Raw genomic sequence first — 19,583 nt, 5'->3', positions numbered from 1 at the left:
TGGAAAATGTTTCCTCTCTTCATCACGGTGGGCAAAGCAAAAATCTTACCGATGGAGATCTGAGTGATCAAACAGCAGCTCAGATGTTTGAGCCTGCGGTGTCCTCAACCCAACGTAAGGACAGAAAAACCAGAGTAACTATCGGTCCGTCGCTATTAAGACGACGCGTTACAGTGACCAGTTACTCTGCCGGGAATCAGTACTATGAATATTTGTATTTTTTTTTTTTTGCAATGTCTTCTTATTTTCTGGTACATATAAACGTTTCCTGCATGTTCATATGCACCAACTTGGGAATAAAACCTTTTCTGATCACTCATTGACAGATGTGGGATTTGGATGTGGTCCTGCTAAGGAGAGCAGCCAGGAAATGTTTGAACTGACTGATCATAACATCTGATTTACTTAGTAAAAATTATGCAAACAAAACTATGGATTTGTGTCCACATTCAGATATTTTAAATGACTGACAAACTTTCCAGATATTACATTATTTTTTTAGATGTAATTGGTAAATATAGCATGGTAAAACAGCAGGTGTCGATAATTGGTTATGATGAGTCTAGACCTTTAGTGTGGTTTACTTTAGTTCAACTGCTTTCTACTTCACAAAACTTGAAACTCAATACTTGAAATAATTTATCTGTAAAAATGATGCAAAATACTTCCTCTTCCAATATCAACAGTTTGAACAGTCAAATTGGTGTACACATTAAAGGTCTCATTTTAACATCAACAGTAAAAGTGTGTGACTTAAATACTTTTTCAAATGTTTGTCAGCAGATTATCTAGAGGTGGTAAGTAGCCTGGCATTTATTCAAGTTGGTGTTTTTTACTAAAATGTGAAAAAGCTACTCTTATAAAATGTTACTGATGTAAATGTAACTAAACCCTCCTCTGCTTTTTAACAGTAAATAACAGGAAAGAGTGAAATTAGTCATTACTTTAAATGGTTAGCTGTGAAAAGGTCAGCTACTTTTTTATTATATTAGCTAAGAAGAACTTTTTTTGTTATTGAGAAAACCTAAATACAAATAAAGTGAGGAACACAATGTAATAAAGTTTGACAGGGATGTAGCTGAATATAATGACTGGATTAATGCCAGTCTTCTGCCTGTTTGTATTTCCATAAAAACAAAAAAGAAATGTTCATATCTTAGTAAAAATCTAGAATCAACATTACAAATTATAGTTATTACATTCTTTCCAAAATCTCCTGGTAATATATGAATTCCAGAATAAATGTTACTAATCAATACATGGATAATTACATTAACAGAAGTGGATTTTACTGGATTTTGTTCAGAGAAACAGGTTTGGGGACTGAAATGTTTCTAGTAATTCTCACCGCGGTCCAGTAGGTGGCGGTGACGCTCCGAACGGTATAAATCAACAGAAGAAGAAGAAAATGTCTAGTAGACAGACTCATTCAACACAACAGCGGCTGTGGGAGAGCCGTGGTTTGTTTTTTGGGTGGGTTTTTGTTTTCGAACCGGAGCCGGAGCGAAAAAAACACAGGAAGATGGAAAGTTTGTGACTTCCGGGCAGAAGTGAAACGGACTGGAGCAGAAACATCAGTTCAAACAGGAACACGAAATGGAGGCTGTTTCCAACCGCGAAGATCGGCTGCAAAGACTCGGTTTGTATATTTAAAGTCTCATCTCAAATGTACGAAGGTTTAGTTCCAGTTAATCTAAGGTTTATGAAGGATTTATTCAGTTTATTAAGAACACAAACTGAGACAAGTGTTTCTGTTTGTAGCCTAGCCAGCTCGCATGCTAACAGCTGCGCTAACGGTGAGCTACACTAACCGGTTGAAACCACAGATTTTTCTAAAGTATAGGTGGCTGCGCCATTGCCCGTTAAAAATGCAACGTTGTTATAATTCCGATTAACGAATAAATGTCTGTTGTCAAATTAAAATTATGTTTCAAATCAATCCTGTCTGCAGAGCAGATCATGAGCAATATGTACCGTATTTTTATGTGTGTTCTGTACTGGAAAACACTGTTTGCAGGCTGTTGGTGAGGGGAAATAAACATATTAGGAAAACAAATAGCAGGCATTCAGACCTAGTATCAGCTAAGTCTGAAACGGATTTTAAACTGTCTCTTTCTCTCAGATCTACTGATTACCGTTCATCTGTGCTGTGATGAATAATAAATTTGCATCACATTTGCATCCTAATTGAAACTATAAAATTGTTACCCATTTCTTTGCGATCAAAGCCAAATTAATTAGCAAACGGATGGCCTTTCTTGTGACAGAGAAATGAGAAAACAACTTTTTAAGTTTTGGTTCTACAGTGATCCACATGTCCCGTTCCTACAAAAAGGAACGGGACATGTTCCGTTCCTTTTTGAAATAATGCTCATTTATTAATGAGCATTATACCTGCTCATTTCTTTAAAATGAGCAGGTATAATAGTGTAATACCTGGTATAATAGTATCATAGTATAATTAAAATTTTTGGGTACGACAAAAAACGTTTTTTCACCCCACGGTTTTGACACCTGTGCTTTAGGTAATGGAGTTGTTGGTTGGTGTAAAAGGTGTAAAAGTTTTGCCTGTTGGCCTGAATTTGGATGATTGCAGCAAATCTTTGTTTTTTAGACTTATTTACCAATAATGATACTGTTGGAAGATTCCCTAACATCACGCAGCAACTATGGCTGCAGCTGTTGGATAATTCAGTATCCATATACTTCATTAAATAATATGACTTAATTTAGTAATTGCTGCAACTGTCGGGAAGCTGTGCTGCAGATGTTCCTTCAGCAGCAGCGCCTCTTCTTTTTACAGTCATGCTACACTAAATGCCTGTTTCACAGTTTGGATGCCATTTGATCCGGTCTGCCCCAAGCTGATTGCAACTGAATTGGAATACTGTTATTATTTTTAAATTATTGCTTTCTCCAGGGGTCAGCCATCTTTACAAACCACAGAGCCATTTTTACCCTGTTCCTTCAAAAATAAATTTCTCAACAAGAAAACTAATGTGACTCTTCAGAAAAACACTTTAAACTTCCCCATATTTCAGAAAACATTTTATGATCATAGAGCCGTCATTTTTATTTATGCATTTTTCTATGTACAAGATTATGATCTTCCCTTGTTGCCTGCAGATTTTCAGCAGATGCTGCTGGTTAAGGAAGAGCTTCCTGAAGGACGGAGTCCTGGTGGGGACTTCCCGGATCCGGAGTCGCTCCAGATAAAGGAGGAGCAGGAGGATCCCTGGCCCAGTATGAAGGAGGAGACTGAGGCCACCTGGTTTCCAGTAACCACAGTCATCATGAAGACCGAGGAAGACGAGGAAGCGAAACCTGTTTCCTCACAGCAAACGGGGAACGCAGATCTTCCAGTCAGCCGTTCAGTTGACCTGGGGAAGTTAGAGACTGAGGAAGAGGACTGTAGGAACCTGGACTGTACTGCAGACAGAAGCTCTTCAGATACGGATGTCAGTGAGGAAAATGATGGAAATTTGAACAGTCCTGATTCTCAGCTGGGAGACTTTTCTTTAAGGTGTTTGGTTAACAAAAAATATACAATGAAGAAGAATTTGAAATCAACAAGTGAATCCCAAATGGATCTGAAATGTTTTAGCTGTAATGAATGTGGCAAGAGCTTTCTAAGGGAAAATCTTCTAAAAATACATGAGAGAATCCATACAGGGGAGAAACCATTTAGTTGTGAACTTTGTGGACAAAGATTTATACAAAAATCCAACTTGAACAGACACATGAGATTCCACACAGGGGAGAAACCGTTTGGGTGTCATCTCTGTGGACAGACCTTTAGTTGGAAGTCTAGTTTAGATTGTCACATGAGAATCCATACAGGAGAGAAACCATTCAGCTGTGACTTCTGTGGACAAAGATTTGGTGAGAAATCGGTTTTAAACACTCACATGAGGATCCACACTGGAGACAAACCATTCAGCTGTGATGTTTGTGAACAAAGATTTAACCAAAGATCACATCTAAAAAGGCACATGAGAGTCCACACCGGAGAGAAACCATTTTGCTGTGAGGTCTGTGGACAACGATTTGGTGATAAATCAGTGCTAAACGTTCACATGGGAAACCATACAGGAGACAAACCATTTGGTTGTCATGTTTGTGGACAGCGATTTAGTCGTAAGTGTATTTTGGACAGTCACATGCGAATCCACACAGGAGACAAACCTTTTAACTGTGATCTTTGTGGGAAAAGATTTAGCCACAAGTCAGCTGTGAACATCCACAGGAGAATCCATACAGGTGAAAACCCATTTTGTTGTCAAACATGTGGAAAAAGATTCAGTCGAAAGTCAATTTTAGAGAGTCACATGAGAATCCACACTGGAGAACAACCTTTCAGATGTGATGTTTGTGGACAAAGATGCAACGAAAGAGCACATTTAAGAAAACACATGAGAATCCACACAGGAGAAAAACCATTTGGTTGTGACGTCTGTGGAAAAAGCTTTCGAGACAAATGGCATTTCAAGAGTCACATGAGGGTCCACACGGGAGAGAAACCATTTAATTGTGATATTTGTGGAAAGAGATTTGGTGATAAATCGGATTCCAATAATCACATGAAAATCCACACAGGAGAAAAACCATTTGGTTGTGAGCTTTGTGGACAAAGATTTAGACGAAAACCCTGTTTGAACATTCACATGAGAATTCACACAGGAGACAAACCTTTTGGTTGTGATTTTTGTGGGAAAACATTTCGACAAAAATCCTATTTGAAAATCCACATGAGAATTCACACAGGAGACAAACCATTTAGTTGTGATGTTTGTGGGAAAAAATTTAACAGCAAGTCAAATTTAAAAAGCCACATGAAAATTCACACAGGAACGGAAACTGTTCACATGTGAATATTAAGACATCTTAATGTGGAACACTTGAACGACTGAAAAGTTGTTTCTAAAACCCATTTTCCTACTAAGAATTTAAGTGTGTTGTGCCAATGTCTGTTTGCATATTCATACTTTGTTCCTTGAACATTTCATTAGATACATAAAACCTGGTGTTGCAGCTGCAGGTTTGACAGCCTGTGAGCTCAGGGGCTTTGCAGCTGCTGCACACATGCTGGTTATTTTTAAAACAAGGTAACTGAGTTTTTACATCTGACCATATTTATGAATATTTCCAAGATTTCATGAAAAACAAATTGCAAGTTGACATTCTGGACTTTGTGATCCATTCTAACTGCAAAAAAACTCGTTTTTGTGATTCAGATGTTTGCCACATATTTGCAAGTTTAGGAGTTTAAGGCACGGTTACATCACGAGACAAACTAGCACTTCTTGTGATTGTTGGCTTTGGGTTTCTGGTCCGAGCCGGTCAGAGCTGGACACTTTGAACAGAACAAACAGAGACGAGGGGAACCGGTTCTTTCAGTGCTCGTTTATTGGAACATGGCATGGATGGAAGAAAGCAGAACCGCCGACACGTCAGGCTGACCCAGACACACGGGAACCGGACTCACAGAACCTCTGGTCATTATGGAGTTTTCATGTTCGAGTGCAATAATATTCATAACTGTCCTCAGCTGCTGCTGAGCGCGTGGTGCTGTTCAGACTCAGGCAACACCTTCACCTGCAGAGACCCACTTCCTGTCTGCGTCTCCCTGCAGAGATCCACTTCCTGTCTGCGTCTCCCTGCAGAGATCCACTTCCTGTCTGCGCCTCCCTGCAGAGACCCACTTCCTGTCTGCCTCAGACCTACAGGAAGTTTGTCTAACCAGTGAAATATCCTCAGAGGTTTTAGGATCAGCTCATATCCAAACTGGGGTTCACGGGCCAACTGCAGGTCAGAAAACGTCAAATGTTGGGTCTGGTGATTTTTGCCACATAAATATAAGGATTCATAACATGAAGGATGTTTTTGTTCGTCTTATTTTTACTTTTTTTTTCAATATTTGATCCTAATGTTTGCATTTAATTTACATTAAGAGGTCTATTAATAGTTGTCAATAGTTTCTGCATAAAAAAAATTGAAAACTACTTTTGACACAAAGATGATTTGAGTCAAATATTCGATCATTTTGTTATTACGAATGATTCAAAGCATCTGTTTTGGTTAAAGTAATGCAAACATCTAAACTGGATGAACCGACAGATCGGTGACCTGCTGATGTTCACATGAAGCCGATCCGATCCGATCCACTTCAGCAAAGGTCTGAAACCAGCCGCTGCTCTGCAGGGAGGCTCCGCCCACCAGGTCAGTCCGACTGCTGCCAACTCAGCAAGTTAACATTTCAAACAAAAACTTTGGTATCGGCCAAAATCGGTGCACCGTTAATCTAACCTCTGATTTCTGGTTAAAATAATAAAGTTGTGCGACCCGGCGGGTCCCGCAGACAGGATGGGTGTGTCGTCTTCAGGTGGACGTGTTGTGAGTCTGAACCAGGAGCGCCGGTCCAGTCCGGGTCGGACCAGACCGGGTCATACTGGGTCAGACCGGGTCGGACCAGACCGGGTCAGACCGGGTCGGACCAGACCGGGTCATACCGGGTCGGACCAGACCGGGTCAGACTGGGTCGGACCAGACCGGGCCGGACCGGGTCATACTGAGTCAGACCGGGTCGGACCAGACCGGGCTGGACCGGGTCGGACCGGACCGGGTCATACTGGGTCGGACCAGTCCGGGCCGGACCGGGTTATACTGGGTCAGACCGGGTCGGACCAGTCCGGGCCGGACCGGGTTATACTGGGTCGGACCGGGTTGGACCAGTCCGGGCCGGACCGGGTTATACTGGGTCGGACCGGGTCGGACGGCGTCCACCTTGAACTGGACCTCAGAACTGTTTTTGCATAGACATCAATTCAAGTCAGACTCATGCAGACGGAGGAGGAACGACATAAACGATGAAGAGGAAGAAGAAAGAAGTGATGTGACTTTATAAAAATAAGTGAGCCTGTTCTTCATCATCATCATCATCATCAGTAGTAGTTATTAATACAAACAGAAAGTTTATGCAACACGTCCAGTTCAACCTGAAGCTGCTCAGTATTGCTTTGATCCCCAGAGCTGCAGCCTGGTGTGTGTGTGTGTGTGTGTGTGTGTGTGTGTGTGTGTGTGTGTGTGTGTGTGTGTGTGTGTTAGTGAGGCCAAGCAGACATGCAGCAGCAGCGAGGATCCAGAGAAATGTTCCTCAGTTCATCCAGAAAAATTAATAAATTAAAGAAAAAAATCAAAAACAGAGAAAATCTGGTGCAGAACTAGAATTAGTAGAATAATATCAAAATGTTTTGTTAAACCTGCTGCTTCTGATTTATTTGTATCTCTTTAATAAAAGCTCGTTGGCATTGATGTTTCTCTCTACGTTTATCTGGCGGCTGTTTTTAGAAGCATCTCAGTTTTATTAGGAAGTTTAGAAAGTAAAAGTCCCAATTCAAGTTGTGCGACCCGACGGTCTCAAAACGCCGAGAAACATTTTGAGTCTCCATTTAATCTGAATTCAGACAATTTACCAAACCACTGAAGAGCTGATGTTTTAATATTTGATCAAAGTTTTGATCATTTTGGCTTTCCGTACTTTCAGAACCCGCTCTGTCCTGCTGCCTTAAATCAGCAGGAACTTTTATTTTCACTCTTCAGGTTAAAATCATGTATGTTGTCATTAGCAGCCATTTTTAATAAACTCCATTATAAATCTCATTTATTTATTATTCCATTTATTGTGTGTTTTGTTTATCCGTGAAAATCCTCCTGCTGTTCCGTATTTTGGCTCGCTGTGTTGCCGTAGTTCTACTTGTTCTAGTTCTGCTCAGAGTCAGAGGAAAGATTTCAGAACGTTTTCGGGTTCGGTTCTGATATCCAGTCGGATCAAACGAGTGGGAACACTTCAACACAAACTTAGACAATCATCAATGTTACAGTGAAAAAGTTAATTGGTTCACACACTTAAAAAACATAATACAGTTTTACAGTCATATTGGAAACAGAATTTCATCTAAACCCATAGCTGTAATACTCTTAATAAGTTAAAAAATAATTTAAATCAACCTGAATTAATTGAAAGAAAAAAGACTTAAAAAAACCTTTACAAGAAAACCCAACGAGACACGAAGCAGGAAGTACATTTACATCGTATACAAAGTCAGCTCAGTGTTAGTGATCAGTGATATAAACTCTGAGGGAATATTTCATAACGGTTAATAATAAATATAGGAGTATACAGTGTGACAAAGAGCAGGACAGACAGAAGGACAGCTGGAAAGTCTTTATGGCTTTTACAGGCTGCAGGCAGCCGCCGCCTCCGTCTCTGAGCTGCTGAAACAACCAGGGAGGAGAAACCAGAGAGAAGCTCAACTTTGTGGGATTGTTGGAAAATGAAACGATGCAGATTCTGACATGGATGCTGAATATGTGATGGCTGTCAGTAGAAAACAGGAAATAAAGGAGCAGATTGCTGGAGTCTCACATCAGCCACCATTTTGATAAAACAAATAAAAAGATGATAATTCATATTGATTTTATGGAGCCCCCTTAAACAACTTCCTCCAGTTTCAGGTTTCAATATGGCTGCCAAACGATAGTGGGCGGAGCCGGCCGATAAAAACATGACAGGATTCGCCATCCGTACAAAACCTGAACTCAAATCGCTTGATTTGCTCAGACGACGCCGGAACATGAAGCTTCTCAACCTCAAACTCCAAGATGGCTGCTGGCTTATGAAACATAATGCATCTCATTTATGATTGGACCAACTAAAGAGAGACTAACATTTTACTGGTTTTCTGTGTTTGTGAAAAAGTTCAAACGGGCAGAAAGTGGTGCGGATTCGCTTCAAGCATCAACAAACTGTTTTAAGGCAGAAACTTTCTTTGCTACGTTTATTCCTGCAGTTTGGAGTAAGTTTGGTTCTCTTCTGCCACCTTGTGGTGACAATAAGATACTGTGATTAACCCTTAATGCTTCTGGTGAAGTTTGAATCTCGTGACGATCAGTTTTATTCGGATGAAGGAGTTAAAGGTTCTGCACGGTCGAGCCGAACCCACAGAAACGATTCTCAATGTCGCAGGAACAAAAATCGCGTCGTTGTTTTTCTTCTTCTTGTCACAAAACCTGGAAAAGTCTCCGCTCTGTTCAACTTCCAGAAGCCGGTTGTTCGGCCAGCAGGGCGGACAGTTTGAGCTGTTTAGTCTGAGGCGGTGAGAACCAGAACCCTGACCTCCCGCTGCTCGGTTCTGGTCCGATGTGGCGGGAAAACGTGCCTCTGATGGCTTCTGCTGATTTTCTCCCCAGTAACGTGGAAAATAAAATGAGGTTTTTCAGGATAATCATTATTTCCTCCTCTGAAGTGGAGGACTGGTAACATCCGTTCCTGTCTGCCGTGTTTACGGCTGTAAGCCGTGACATCTGCCGCAGTGGGAGGGTTTCTCAGGAGCTCGGCTCGGTGGGTCAGTGGAGTGTAAAGCGTGTGTGTGAAATGTCCAGAAACGGTTGGACTTCGGAGCGACCAAGCCGGGCCGTTGACCCAAGACGCTCAGACCTCTGGAGAAACGCTCCCATCTCTGATTGACGTGGGAAACAGCTGGGCTTTAAACCCAGCAACGCCATCAACACCCTAAATGATGGTCAGCGCCTCGTTTTAAACTGGACTTTGCTAAAAGCGGAGAGCAGAATGTTGACCCGGTTTGTCCTCATAACGCTGGAATCGTTTCTTTCTGGTGTGTATTTACAGGGTGAACCACGGCGGACGGACGGACTCCTTGACCCTGAGAGGTAACCGCTGCAGCTACTTGGTGATTGTCAGATTTAAAGGATCCTTCAGTGAAGATGATCAGCTGGTTTAACTCTGAAACTATGATGAGCGTTTTAAATCTGCCGCGGTCCGGAGGAACCGGACTCAACGCCACCAAACGGTTTCGCTTCACCGTCACTGATCGCTGTTGGCTTCACAGAATCCGTATTATTTTAGATAAATCATGCATGTTCCAATAATCCCACAGTGATCTTTGCTAGCAGTCAGGAGGGGAAGAGAGAGAGATAGAAACAGGAAGTGACAGAGTTCAGAGGCCCTTGCAGTTTGACGAGCAGCTCAGGAGCCACGCAGAGACGGCCGAACTCCTTCATCAGTACGGAGAAAACTTCTGTCTCTCCGGCTTCTTCATCCCGTTGGCGGACGATGAGATCTTGGCCGTGTAGGACGCAAGCGCGGCCGCCGCGTGAGCCGGGATGGGAACCGCCGCCGTGGCCGCCGTCTGCACCGAGCTCGAGATGACCGGCGCACCGATGGCGGCGGCGGCCGCCGCTGCTGCTGCTGCTGCGGAGGCGGGAGGGGTGGACAGTGCCAGGTAGGGGATGGATTTCACTCCCAGGAGGCTGGAGAGGGGAAGGGCGTAGGGGGCGCCCAGGATCGGAGCGTGGGGCAGTGCAGCACCCATCGCTGCCAGGGGGGAGGAGGAGGAGGACGAGGCGGAGGCGGGGGGGGCGGGCTGGGTGAAGCTCATGGTCAGGTCAACGGGAGACGACATGGAGGAGGACTGGGCGGTGGATTTGGCGGTCTCTAAACTGGAGGAAGGAGGTGGAGGAGGGAGGGTGGAGGGAGCACAGGGGTCAGGAGGGCGGGGCAGGAGGAGGGGCGGATGGAGAAGGGTTAGAGGGTCAAATAAAAGACATGTTAAAAAAAAAAACAAGAGTAAAAACTGAATGTGAACCAAAACGGAACCAAACAGGATTTTTTTGGAGAGAAAAATGAAAAACTGACAGAACAGAAAATCAGAAGACAGGTGTGTTTTGCTGGAGGTTGCAACAGATTATTGTAGGGGGTTCGCTGTACGGATGGGGGGTGTGCTGTATACGTTGGGGTGATGGCTTGGGAGGGGGCTTAGGGAGGAGGAAACAAAACCATCACAGACACGTTAGCATGGCAGCTCGTCACACATGATGCAGAAACGTTTCACTGCGGATCTGAGAAAAAACCCAGGTTCTGCAGAAATTCACCGTTTACCCTGGAAAAGGAGGAAGAACGATGAAGAGCTTCACATCGTCACCAACAAGCTGGTTCAGACTCAGTGGTTCACACTGAGCTTTTGTTCGAACCGAACCGATAAATTTCAGGAAAAAACGTCTAAGACTTGGTGCCATCTGTCCTCCATCCGTCCCCACTTACCAACGACCGCGTGTCCATCAGTCCGGTCGGCTCTGGACCGGCCGACCGTCCGTCCCCAGACACACAGGACCAACCACCATCCTCACATTCCAACTTCCAAACTGATTTTTGTCCCAATTCACCATTGAACAGGTTAACTGGCTGTTAAACCACTGAACAGACCTGAAGGTCATCCAGCAGAACTGGGTCTGGGTCCGTTTTAAAGTCTGAAACGTTCTGAAAACGTTTCAAACAACTGAAACTATTTGATTTTTAATTGATTCAGAGAAAAAAACTTCCAAGTGTTGAGTGGAGATTTGGTTTGATTGGGGTTCCATACGGATGAATCAGGTCTGCTGAATCACGTTCAGGTCAGTCTGAGGTCGCTCCATGTCGACGCTCCACATGTTCCTGAACGGAGCTTCAAGCTGCAGAGATCAAAACGACGCATGATGGAAACGATGCAGCAGATTTTATGGAGGAAGGGAAACAGAATGTGATCCGAACCGTTTTCTCCGTCAGGAAAACCTTTAAAGGCAAATATTTATAATATCACTGCTGTTTTTTATGGATTATAAAAACATTTTTTATTACTACTTGTTCATATTTACTGTATTGAACTGTCCTGTGATGCCTGCGAAGTTTTTGGTTTCACCAGGGGAAGGAAAGAACAAAGTCTATTAATATGATGAGCTGATAATAAATCAGACTTTGACTGTGATCGGAGAGAATCCTCCAAACATTTCAGCTGCTGTGGCGCCGCTCGGGCCGACCGGACCTACAGGCAGCTGGACCAACGTTTCTGCACAACTAAAGGTTCATATTTCAGTTAAAATGAGACAAATGCTGACAAAGCTTTGAGCCGGTTTCAGTTCTGTTTCTATTATCGCTGCATGAGGAACGATCCTGAAACATCCGACTGCAGACAGATGAGAGTCTGATTGATGCTCAGCAGCTCTGAGCTCGTTTGTTTCTCTGCACAGAGCCGCTCCAACGTATTCAGCCTCCTTCAGCTTTTCAACCTTTTGCTGCTTCTCAGGCTTCAAACATAAAAATCTAAAATGTTTATTATTTTGTGAAGAATCAACAACAAGTGGGACACAATCAAGAGGTGGAACTAAATTTATTGGATATTTTAAACTTTGTTAACAAATAAAAAACTGCAAAGTGGGGCGTGTGATATCATTGGGCCACTTTAGTGCAGTAAACTGAGTCCAGACGTCCAGTTTGGATCTGAATGATCCGAAATGGTCCTGAATGACTGATGAACAGAATCCACCTGTGTAATCAAGTCCTGTATAAAGGCACCTGCTCTGTGATTGGCTGAGGGTTGTTAAGGAGCCCAGCAGGCAGGAGATCATGTTGAAACGGGAGGAGCATCAGACCAAATCTACCCGACCCTCTAAACCCTCATCTGGACCAAGGAGGAGACTGAGCAGAGATGCAGCCAACAGGCCCAGGATCACTCTGGATGAACTGCAGAGATCTGCAGCTCAGGTGGGACAGTCTGTCCATAGGACAGCAATCAGTGGGACACAAACTGGCCTTTATGGGAGAGTGGCCAGAAGAAGAAAGCCACCCGGGAAACACAAACATGTGGAAGAAGGAGCTCAGGTCAGATGAAACCTTCTGGCCACAATGCAAAACCATAAGTTTGGTGTAAACGCAACACAGCTCATCACCCTGAACACACCACCCCCACCGTCAGATATGGCGGTGGCAGCATCATGGTCTGGGCTGCTTTTCTTCAGCAGGGACAGAGAAGATGGACGGATGGACACCTGCTAAAGACTGGGACGGAGATTTATCATCAACAAGACAAAGATCCCAAACATAAAGCAAAACCTACAATGGAACGCCTCACAAATAAACATAACCAGGTGTTAGAATGGCCTAGTCAAAGTCCAGGCCTGAAGCTGCTGTTCACAAACGCTCTCCATCCAACCTCACTGAGCTCCAGCTGCTTTGAGGAGGAAACGGGAAAAACTGATGGAGACAAAACCAAACGCCTGGCAGCTGTAATCACACCACAAGGTGGCGCTACAGAGTGTTAACCAATGATATCGCACGCCACACTTTGCAGTTTTTATTTGTTGGAAAAAGTTTCAAATATCCAATAAAGTTCGTTCCACCTCTTGATTTTGTCCCACTTGTTGTTGATTCTTCACAAAATAATAAAAATGTTAAATCTTTATGTTTGAAGCCTGAAAAGCAGCAAAAGGTTGAAAAGTTCAAAGCCTTGATTCGGCCCCCCGGGGAGAACCGGAGCGGCCCAATACTTCTGCAGAACAGAGTTCTGTCCGGTTCCACTGGAGGAAACCGTCTGACCGTTCTCAGCTCCTGAATGAAAACTGAACAACCGTCTCTGAGGAGCCTCAGCCTGACCGATCGACTCCTCCAGACGGTTCTGTTCTGTTCTGTTCTGTTCGGTTCTGTTCGGCTCTGTTCTGTTCGGCTTGGTTCTGTTCTGTTCTGTTCGGTTCTGTTCAGCTCTGTTCTGTTCCTGCAGCAGTAATGAAACAAACTTAAAAGAAACTAACCAAACATTTCGTCCAACATTTCCCACTTTATCCCTGAAGCTTTTTGCTGATTGGTCCACTTGCTGGTTTGAAGCCTTCAAACTGGACCTGAACTGGTTTTGTGAGAGGATTCCCAGTCCGAGTGTTTCTGTCCTGCTGGTTCTTACCATGAGGTGATTAAATACTGAGCCAGATTGATGGCGATCGGCGTGCCGGTGATGGTCACATGGCGGTCGCTGCTGCTGTCGATCTGACTGCCGATCTTGATCTGAGCCCCAGACACCTGCCGGATCTCGTTTATTTTGGTTCCCTGGCGACCGATGATTGATCCAATCAGCTGTGAGGAAGAGGAGACGAAAAAGATGAACATTAGAGGGAAGCTGGAGGTGAAACGTTCTGGGATTGGTGGATTTTATTCACTTCAGGTTTTGTTCTGGTGATCTGATCCTCAGTGGAAAGTGAAACCGCAGGTCTGATAGGTTTAAGCTCCGCCCACTAACCGACACACCTGAACCAATCAGGAATCAGTTTCTGATCGTTGGTTCCTGCAGAGAGTCGATCAGATTCACCTTCAGACCAAACCAGCAGCTTCCTCTGACTGAGTCCAGCTGCAGGAGGGAAAAGTGGAAACCTCCAACTCTGCTGCTTCAAGCTGCTCACACTGAAGGTGAGTTGGACCAAAACACTCAGAGTCACTTTGAGGGAAGTTAGTAGAGGAGGGAGGGAGCCGAGACTGACTGGACCTTCTGTGTTTTCAGCTTCACTCAGAGACTAAATGGCTTCCAGGTCAGAGGAGGATCTCTGCTGTCCGGTCTGTACGGACGTCTTTACGGATCCGGTGGTTCTGTCATGTAGCCACAGCTTCTGTAGGGAGTGTCTGAAGAACTGGTGGAGAAAGAAACCAGCAAGAGAGTGTCCAGTTTGTAAGAGGAGATCTTCAAAGATGGAACCACCCTGTAACCTGGTTCTGAAGAACCTGTGTGAATCATTCCTACAGCAGAAAATCCAAAATGCTCCAGAGGATCTCTGCTCTCTGCACTCTGAGAAACTCAAACTCTTCTGTCTGGACCATCAGCAGCCAGTTTGTCTCGTCTGCAGAGATTCAGAAAAACACTCCAAGCACAGATTCAGACCCACTGATGAAGCTGCTCAGCAACAGAAGAAGAAACTTCAGGAAACTCTGGAGCCTTTAAAGAAGAAGCTGGAGCTGAAGAAGGAAGTTAAAGAGGAGTTTGATCAGACAGCAGAACACATGAAGGTCCAGGCCCGACACACAGAGAGGCAGATTGTTGAGCAGTTTAAGAAGCTTCATCAGTTTCTGGCAGAGGAAGAGGAGGCCAGGCTGGCTGCACTGAGGGAGGAAGAGGAGCAGAAGAGAGGGATGATGAAGGAGAAGATGGAGGCTCTGAGCAGAGAGATAGCAGCTCTTTCAGACACAGTCAGAGCCACAGAGGAGGAGCTGAGAGCTGCAGACGTCTCATTCCTGCACAACTACAAGGCTGCAGTGGAAAGAGTCCAGCGCTGCCCCCTGCTGGAGGATCCACAGCTGCCCTCAGGAGCTCTGATAGACCAGGCCAAACATCTGGGCAACCTGGCCTTCAACATCTGGAGCAACATGAAGGACATGGTGACCTACACTCCTCTGGTTCTGGACCCAAACACGGCTGGGTCAAGACTCTTCCTGTCTGATGATCTGACCAGTGGGACTGTAGGAGATGAACAGCAGCTTCCTGATAATCCAGAGAGGTTTACATCACGGTCTGTCCTGAGCTCTGAGGGTTTTAACTCAGGGACCCACAGCTGGGATGTTGAGGTTGGACACAGTGAGGCCTGGATGCTTGGTGTGTTTGCAGAGTCTGTCCAGAGGAAGGGAGACACAGAGTCTGGATTGTTAGTTTTAGGTTTATATGAAGGTAAACACTCTGCATGTCCTTCATCTATCAGTCCAGAAAAAGATCCAGAGGATCAGAGTGAATCTGGACTGGAACAGAGGAAAGCTGACATTGAATCATTTTATTGGTTTTATTCTTATTTGTTCAGTTTTAGTTTAACTTTAGTTACTTCAGTAGTTTTAGTTTTCACCTTGGTGAGTTTGTTGATTAAAGTATTTACCTGTAAACTTTAATTATTTTTGTTAATCAATTTGTATGTTTTATAGAGAAGTTGTTTTTATTCTTTACATGTTTGGCTGTTTGAAAAACACCAAAGTTATTTATTTGTTCATCTATTGTTATTTTAAAACCTTTAAGGTTTTAAAATCTGAGTATCTTCAGGCAGATCCTCATAAACAATAACTGAAATATTTGACAGGAAACAGTTTCTGTGTCGTGAAACCAAAGCAGTTCCCCCAACAGCGCCCCCTGCTGGGACTTCGGATGAACCGGCTTCAGACGGAACAGGGAACCGGAGCGGAGGCTTCAGCCGGGCTGCCGGTTCTCCTCTGAGGTCTGGATGAAATCAGCCTGAAGCAGCCGGGGCAGAGGACGGCCGCGGCTATTTGTGGCGACTCCCTGCTGCCGCTGTAATTTAGGAAGGTTTAGTGAAGGAGGAAGAGGCGGAGCGAGGGCTGCTGTTAAAGCTACAGGACGTCATTAAGCTGCTCTGCTCACTGACTCACTAACAAAACTATCACACCTTTTCATTTAAAGCTCTCTGCTCGGTGGACAAGTTTCACTGCAGGAAACGATCCTGTAAAGGTGGAGATTATCCCTTCAGAGGGAAAACGCTGTGGAAGAACGACCTCTGAAACATCCAGGCTTAAGCACATCTGCAGGAACGCATGCTAGCAGATTAGCTGCCCTCTGGAGTTTCAACTCAGGCGGATAATAAAAGAGACAAATATGAGAGAGATGATCATTTAAAGTCACATTTAAAACGGAGCGGAGAGAAATTGACCTCAACATCACTTCAGGTTTCAAAGTTACGTCTGGAGACGAGGCTCAGGAATGTTCAGATTAGCTGAAGTTATTCATAAAGTCACAGATTTCTGTGGTTCTGCAACTGGATTTACAAAATGAAGGAATTTGTGGTTATTTTGTTGTTCAGACAGAAATAATCTGTTTATTTGGTGAATCATAAAAAATAAAATTATTTGGCACTAAATACAACAGGAGGAGGAGGAAGAGGAGAAGGAGAAGGAGGAGGAAGATGAGGAAGAGGAGGAAGACGAGGAGGAGGAAGAGGAGAAGGAGGAGGAGGAAGAAGAAGGGGAGGAAGAGGAGAAAAAGGAGGAAGAGGAGGAGGAGAAAAAGGAGGAAGAGGAGAAAAAGGAGGAGGAGAAAGATGAGGAAGATGAGGAGGAAGAGGAGGAAGACGAGGAGGAGGAAGAAGGGGAGGAAGAGGAGGGAGGAGGAGGAAGAGGAGAAAAAGGAGGAAGAGGAGGGAGGAGGAAGAAGAAGAGGAAGATCAGGAGGAAGACGAGGAGGAGAAAAAGGAGGAGGAAGAAGACGAGGAGGAGGATGAGGAAGAGGAGGGAGGAGGAGGAGGAGGAGGAGGAGGAAGACGAGGAAGAGCAGGAGGAAGAAGAAGAGGAGGAGGACAAAGAGCCCACCGGAGCCGGACGTTTCACTCACATCGTTCGGAATGAGGAGCTCCTGAGACGTGGTTTGGGAATTTGCTTCCACGGCTCCTGGGGGACAGAAAGAGACGGATCAGAGAGAAGCATCCGGAACATCAGAGGTTCTGGAAGGAAAACCCAGAACTCCTCCAGAATCCAACATGGCGGCTCAGTGGGCCGTGTTCAGAACCGCTGATCTACAGGATGCAGCAGGGCCGTAACCATAGCAACTGCCTCCGGATCAGTTGAAACGCAAAAACCTGATTTAAGTTTGGGAATCTGCTCTGAACGACGTCCCAGTTTTATTCTGTTTGGCTTCCAAAGCAGCGCTGCACGTTCTGCTGGTCCTCAGATCTGATCATATTTCATGAAGCAGGTTTGTTTCTGGAAACAGAAAATAAAAGCAGTTGCTTTTTCTGCTGTCGTTTTCACTTCTTCCATCTTTCTCCATCCTGTTTCCGTCTCTTTTTTCCAAAGGTTTTGAGTCTGAGCTGCTCTTTATCTGCAGCAGAACATCATCACTGATCCGCATCTTTCATCATTTATTCAAACACCTCAGTGCTTCAAAAGCAGCTGAGCGTCTGCATGGATTTATGAATCGTCTGTTTGTTCCGTCACACGTTTGATTTCCAGCTCGGTTCCCCAGAAGCAGCGTGAATCCTCCCTGAAGTGGACGGAAACCCGGAGCCATCGGCTGACATGAGAGAGGAGCTCGACAGTCGGACCGTCGGCCCAGCTGGAGGCTTCTGATCAAAGCTCTCACTCACAGATTAGTATTCAGAGCATTCAGAGATTACACAACAGAAAAATTATTCTCCCGCAGAGAGAATGAGAGGAACAGGAAGGAGTGAGATGAACTCTGGGTGGTTTCCACCTGAGAGTCCAGTGGACTCGCTTAGATTGGAACCAGAACTCCATCATCTGCTCCACCTGCAGCTGCTGTGGCTCTGAGTCAAACCAACCTGTTCCCCTCCTGGCCTGTGGGGGCGCTGCACCAAGAACCACTGAAGGAAACGACACAAAAACCTCTGAAGACACTGAGAGCAACTTCCTTCTTCACCAGATGGAAACAAGATGGAGGATTTTAGCGGTTGGAGGATTTCTCTTTAGGCTAAAGACCAGGAGCCATTTCTGCTGCTAGCGCTAGGCTAGCACGTTAGCTTTGGTTGGATTTACCCAGAATGCCTTGCGCTGTAGTCCAATTCCTGCTTTTGGAGCGGTCTCTGGTCCGCTTGGCGTTCACATTCAAACCCAGACGGTCTGGAGGACCAGAGTTAGCTTAGCATTCACACCTCACTAACTGAACCGGACTTTCAAGACAAACGGACTGGAGTCGGGTTAAAGCAAACTGAACATGGCTGGTGAGAAATTATTAATTAGTCAAACAGAGAAAAAAAAGAGTAAAATGTTCCTAAATAAAACCCGGAATGTTCTAAAATGTTTTGGGGATTTTCAGTGCGGATTTCAAACTCCATCAGATTTTCACCTGTTCATGTTATTCTGCTGTCAGTTTTTCACCGCTAGCTTTAGCGCCACCTGTTGACAGTTTCAACTCATAAACACAAGACTTTGATGGAAAAGAAGCGGCGGTTGCATAACAGCATCAAACTGGAGCTGGTCCTGTACGTACCGGGCAGGACGGTGGCGGCCTGGCTGATGGACGCCAGGCCCTGCTGCTGCATGGACAGCTGCTGCAGCTTCACCAACTGACAGACAAACGGAGAGCAGAAGCCGTGAGACGACGGAGCTGAGCGGGAATCGCTCCCAGAAACGGCTTTTACCTCTGAATGTGGAATGCCGTAGTGGCTCTGAACCGCGTACGTCTGAAACCGAAGGAACAGAAAGCAGAGGTCATCAGTTTGACCTCTACAGAGGCGGGACATGTCCACGTGTTCAGGACAGAAACCCAGATTACAGCAGAGGAAGAAGCTGAGCTGGTTTTACTGGAACCAGTAAAGAAGCAGCTCTGAAACCAGTGAGGCACATGGAGGAAAAACCACAAAACGTTCTGGTGTTTAGTTCTGCTTAGCACCCCCTACTGGCAACACTTTATACACAGTGTAATGGATTTCTTGTATGGAGGACAGAGTCTGTCAAAATTATCAATAACTATAGAAATAAATAAATTGCTTGATAACAAAATATACTTTCCCAACTCTTGTGATTACACAGTGATGTTAAATTATTTATCATTTTCAATTATATTAATGCAACGCTGTGAATGTTATTTATTTTCCCATTTTATTTCCAAACTTCTTGCTTTATTAATTTCCTTTTTTCATATTCTGTATTTACTTCTGACCACAAGCAGGAAGCAAAGCCTGCATAGTCAACCAGTGTTGACCAATAGGAGAGAAGCTGACTGAAGCCCCGCCCACTGAGCCTTCCTACTCCTCTTTTTTAAACTTTA

The 19,583-nt window shown here is 44.6% G+C and overlaps 3 protein-coding genes across 7 annotated transcripts in view; 2 read left to right on the top strand and 1 right to left on the bottom strand.

Moving 5' to 3' along the window:
• Positions 1-1,389: 1,389 nt before the first annotated feature.
• On the top strand, positions 1,390-6,328 carry LOC103464264 (uncharacterized). The gene is made up of 2 exons (XM_017304686.2): positions 1,390-1,639; positions 3,127-6,328. Exons 1-2 carry the CDS (start codon positions 1,597-1,599, stop codon positions 4,869-4,871), a joined length of 1,788 nt encoding a protein of 595 aa, XP_017160175.1. The 5' UTR covers positions 1,390-1,596; the 3' UTR covers positions 4,872-6,328.
• pcbp4 (poly(rC) binding protein 4) overlaps positions 5,384-19,583 on the bottom strand; it is an 83,905-nt gene continuing 69,705 nt past the window's right edge. For 2 of the 5 annotated variants that reach the window (XM_081606766.1, XM_081606768.1), the window contains 4 exons: positions 18,804-18,996; positions 17,190-17,245; positions 13,785-13,954; positions 5,384-10,518 (listed from right to left, as the gene is read on the bottom strand). In XM_081606766.1, coding sequence (XP_081462892.1) covers positions 10,080-10,518; positions 13,785-13,954; positions 17,190-17,245; positions 18,804-18,996 — 858 coding nt within the window. In that variant the 3' untranslated portion in view covers positions 5,384-10,079. Of the gene's footprint in view, positions 10,834-13,784; positions 13,955-17,189; positions 17,246-18,803; positions 18,997-19,583 lie in introns of all 5 variants that reach the window. The other 3 variants (XM_081606767.1, XM_081606770.1, XM_081606769.1) reach the window with 3 other exon arrangements.
• LOC103464265 (E3 ubiquitin-protein ligase TRIM35-like) lies at positions 13,984-16,500 on the top strand. Its single transcript, XM_081606771.1, has 2 exons — positions 13,984-14,284; positions 14,376-16,500. Exon 2 carries the CDS (start codon positions 14,393-14,395, stop codon positions 15,740-15,742), a length of 1,350 nt encoding a protein of 449 aa, XP_081462897.1. The 5' UTR covers positions 13,984-14,284; positions 14,376-14,392; the 3' UTR covers positions 15,743-16,500.

Source organism: Poecilia reticulata, chromosome 5, assembly GCF_904066995.2.
Source record: "Poecilia reticulata chromosome 5, P_reticulata-male-v2, whole genome shotgun sequence".
Taxonomy (NCBI): Eukaryota; Metazoa; Chordata; class Actinopteri; order Cyprinodontiformes; family Poeciliidae; genus Poecilia; species Poecilia reticulata.
The sequence above is the reverse complement of the archived record's forward strand: the minus strand, read 5'-3'. Positions and strand labels throughout refer to the sequence as shown.

Bases quoted from the DNA above. Each gene is read 5' to 3' on its own strand.
- LOC103464264 (XM_017304686.2), top strand. From the start codon at position 1,597: ATGGAGGCTGTTTCCAACCGCGAAGATCGGCTGCAAAGACTCG. The intron at 1,640-3,126 runs GTTTGTATATTT...TGTTGCCTGCAG, and splicing joins AGATCGGCTGCAAAGACTCG to ATTTTCAGCAGATGCTGCTG.
- LOC103464265 (XM_081606771.1), top strand. From the start codon at position 14,393: ATGGCTTCCAGGTCAGAGGAGGATCTCTGCTGTCCGGTCTGTACGGAC.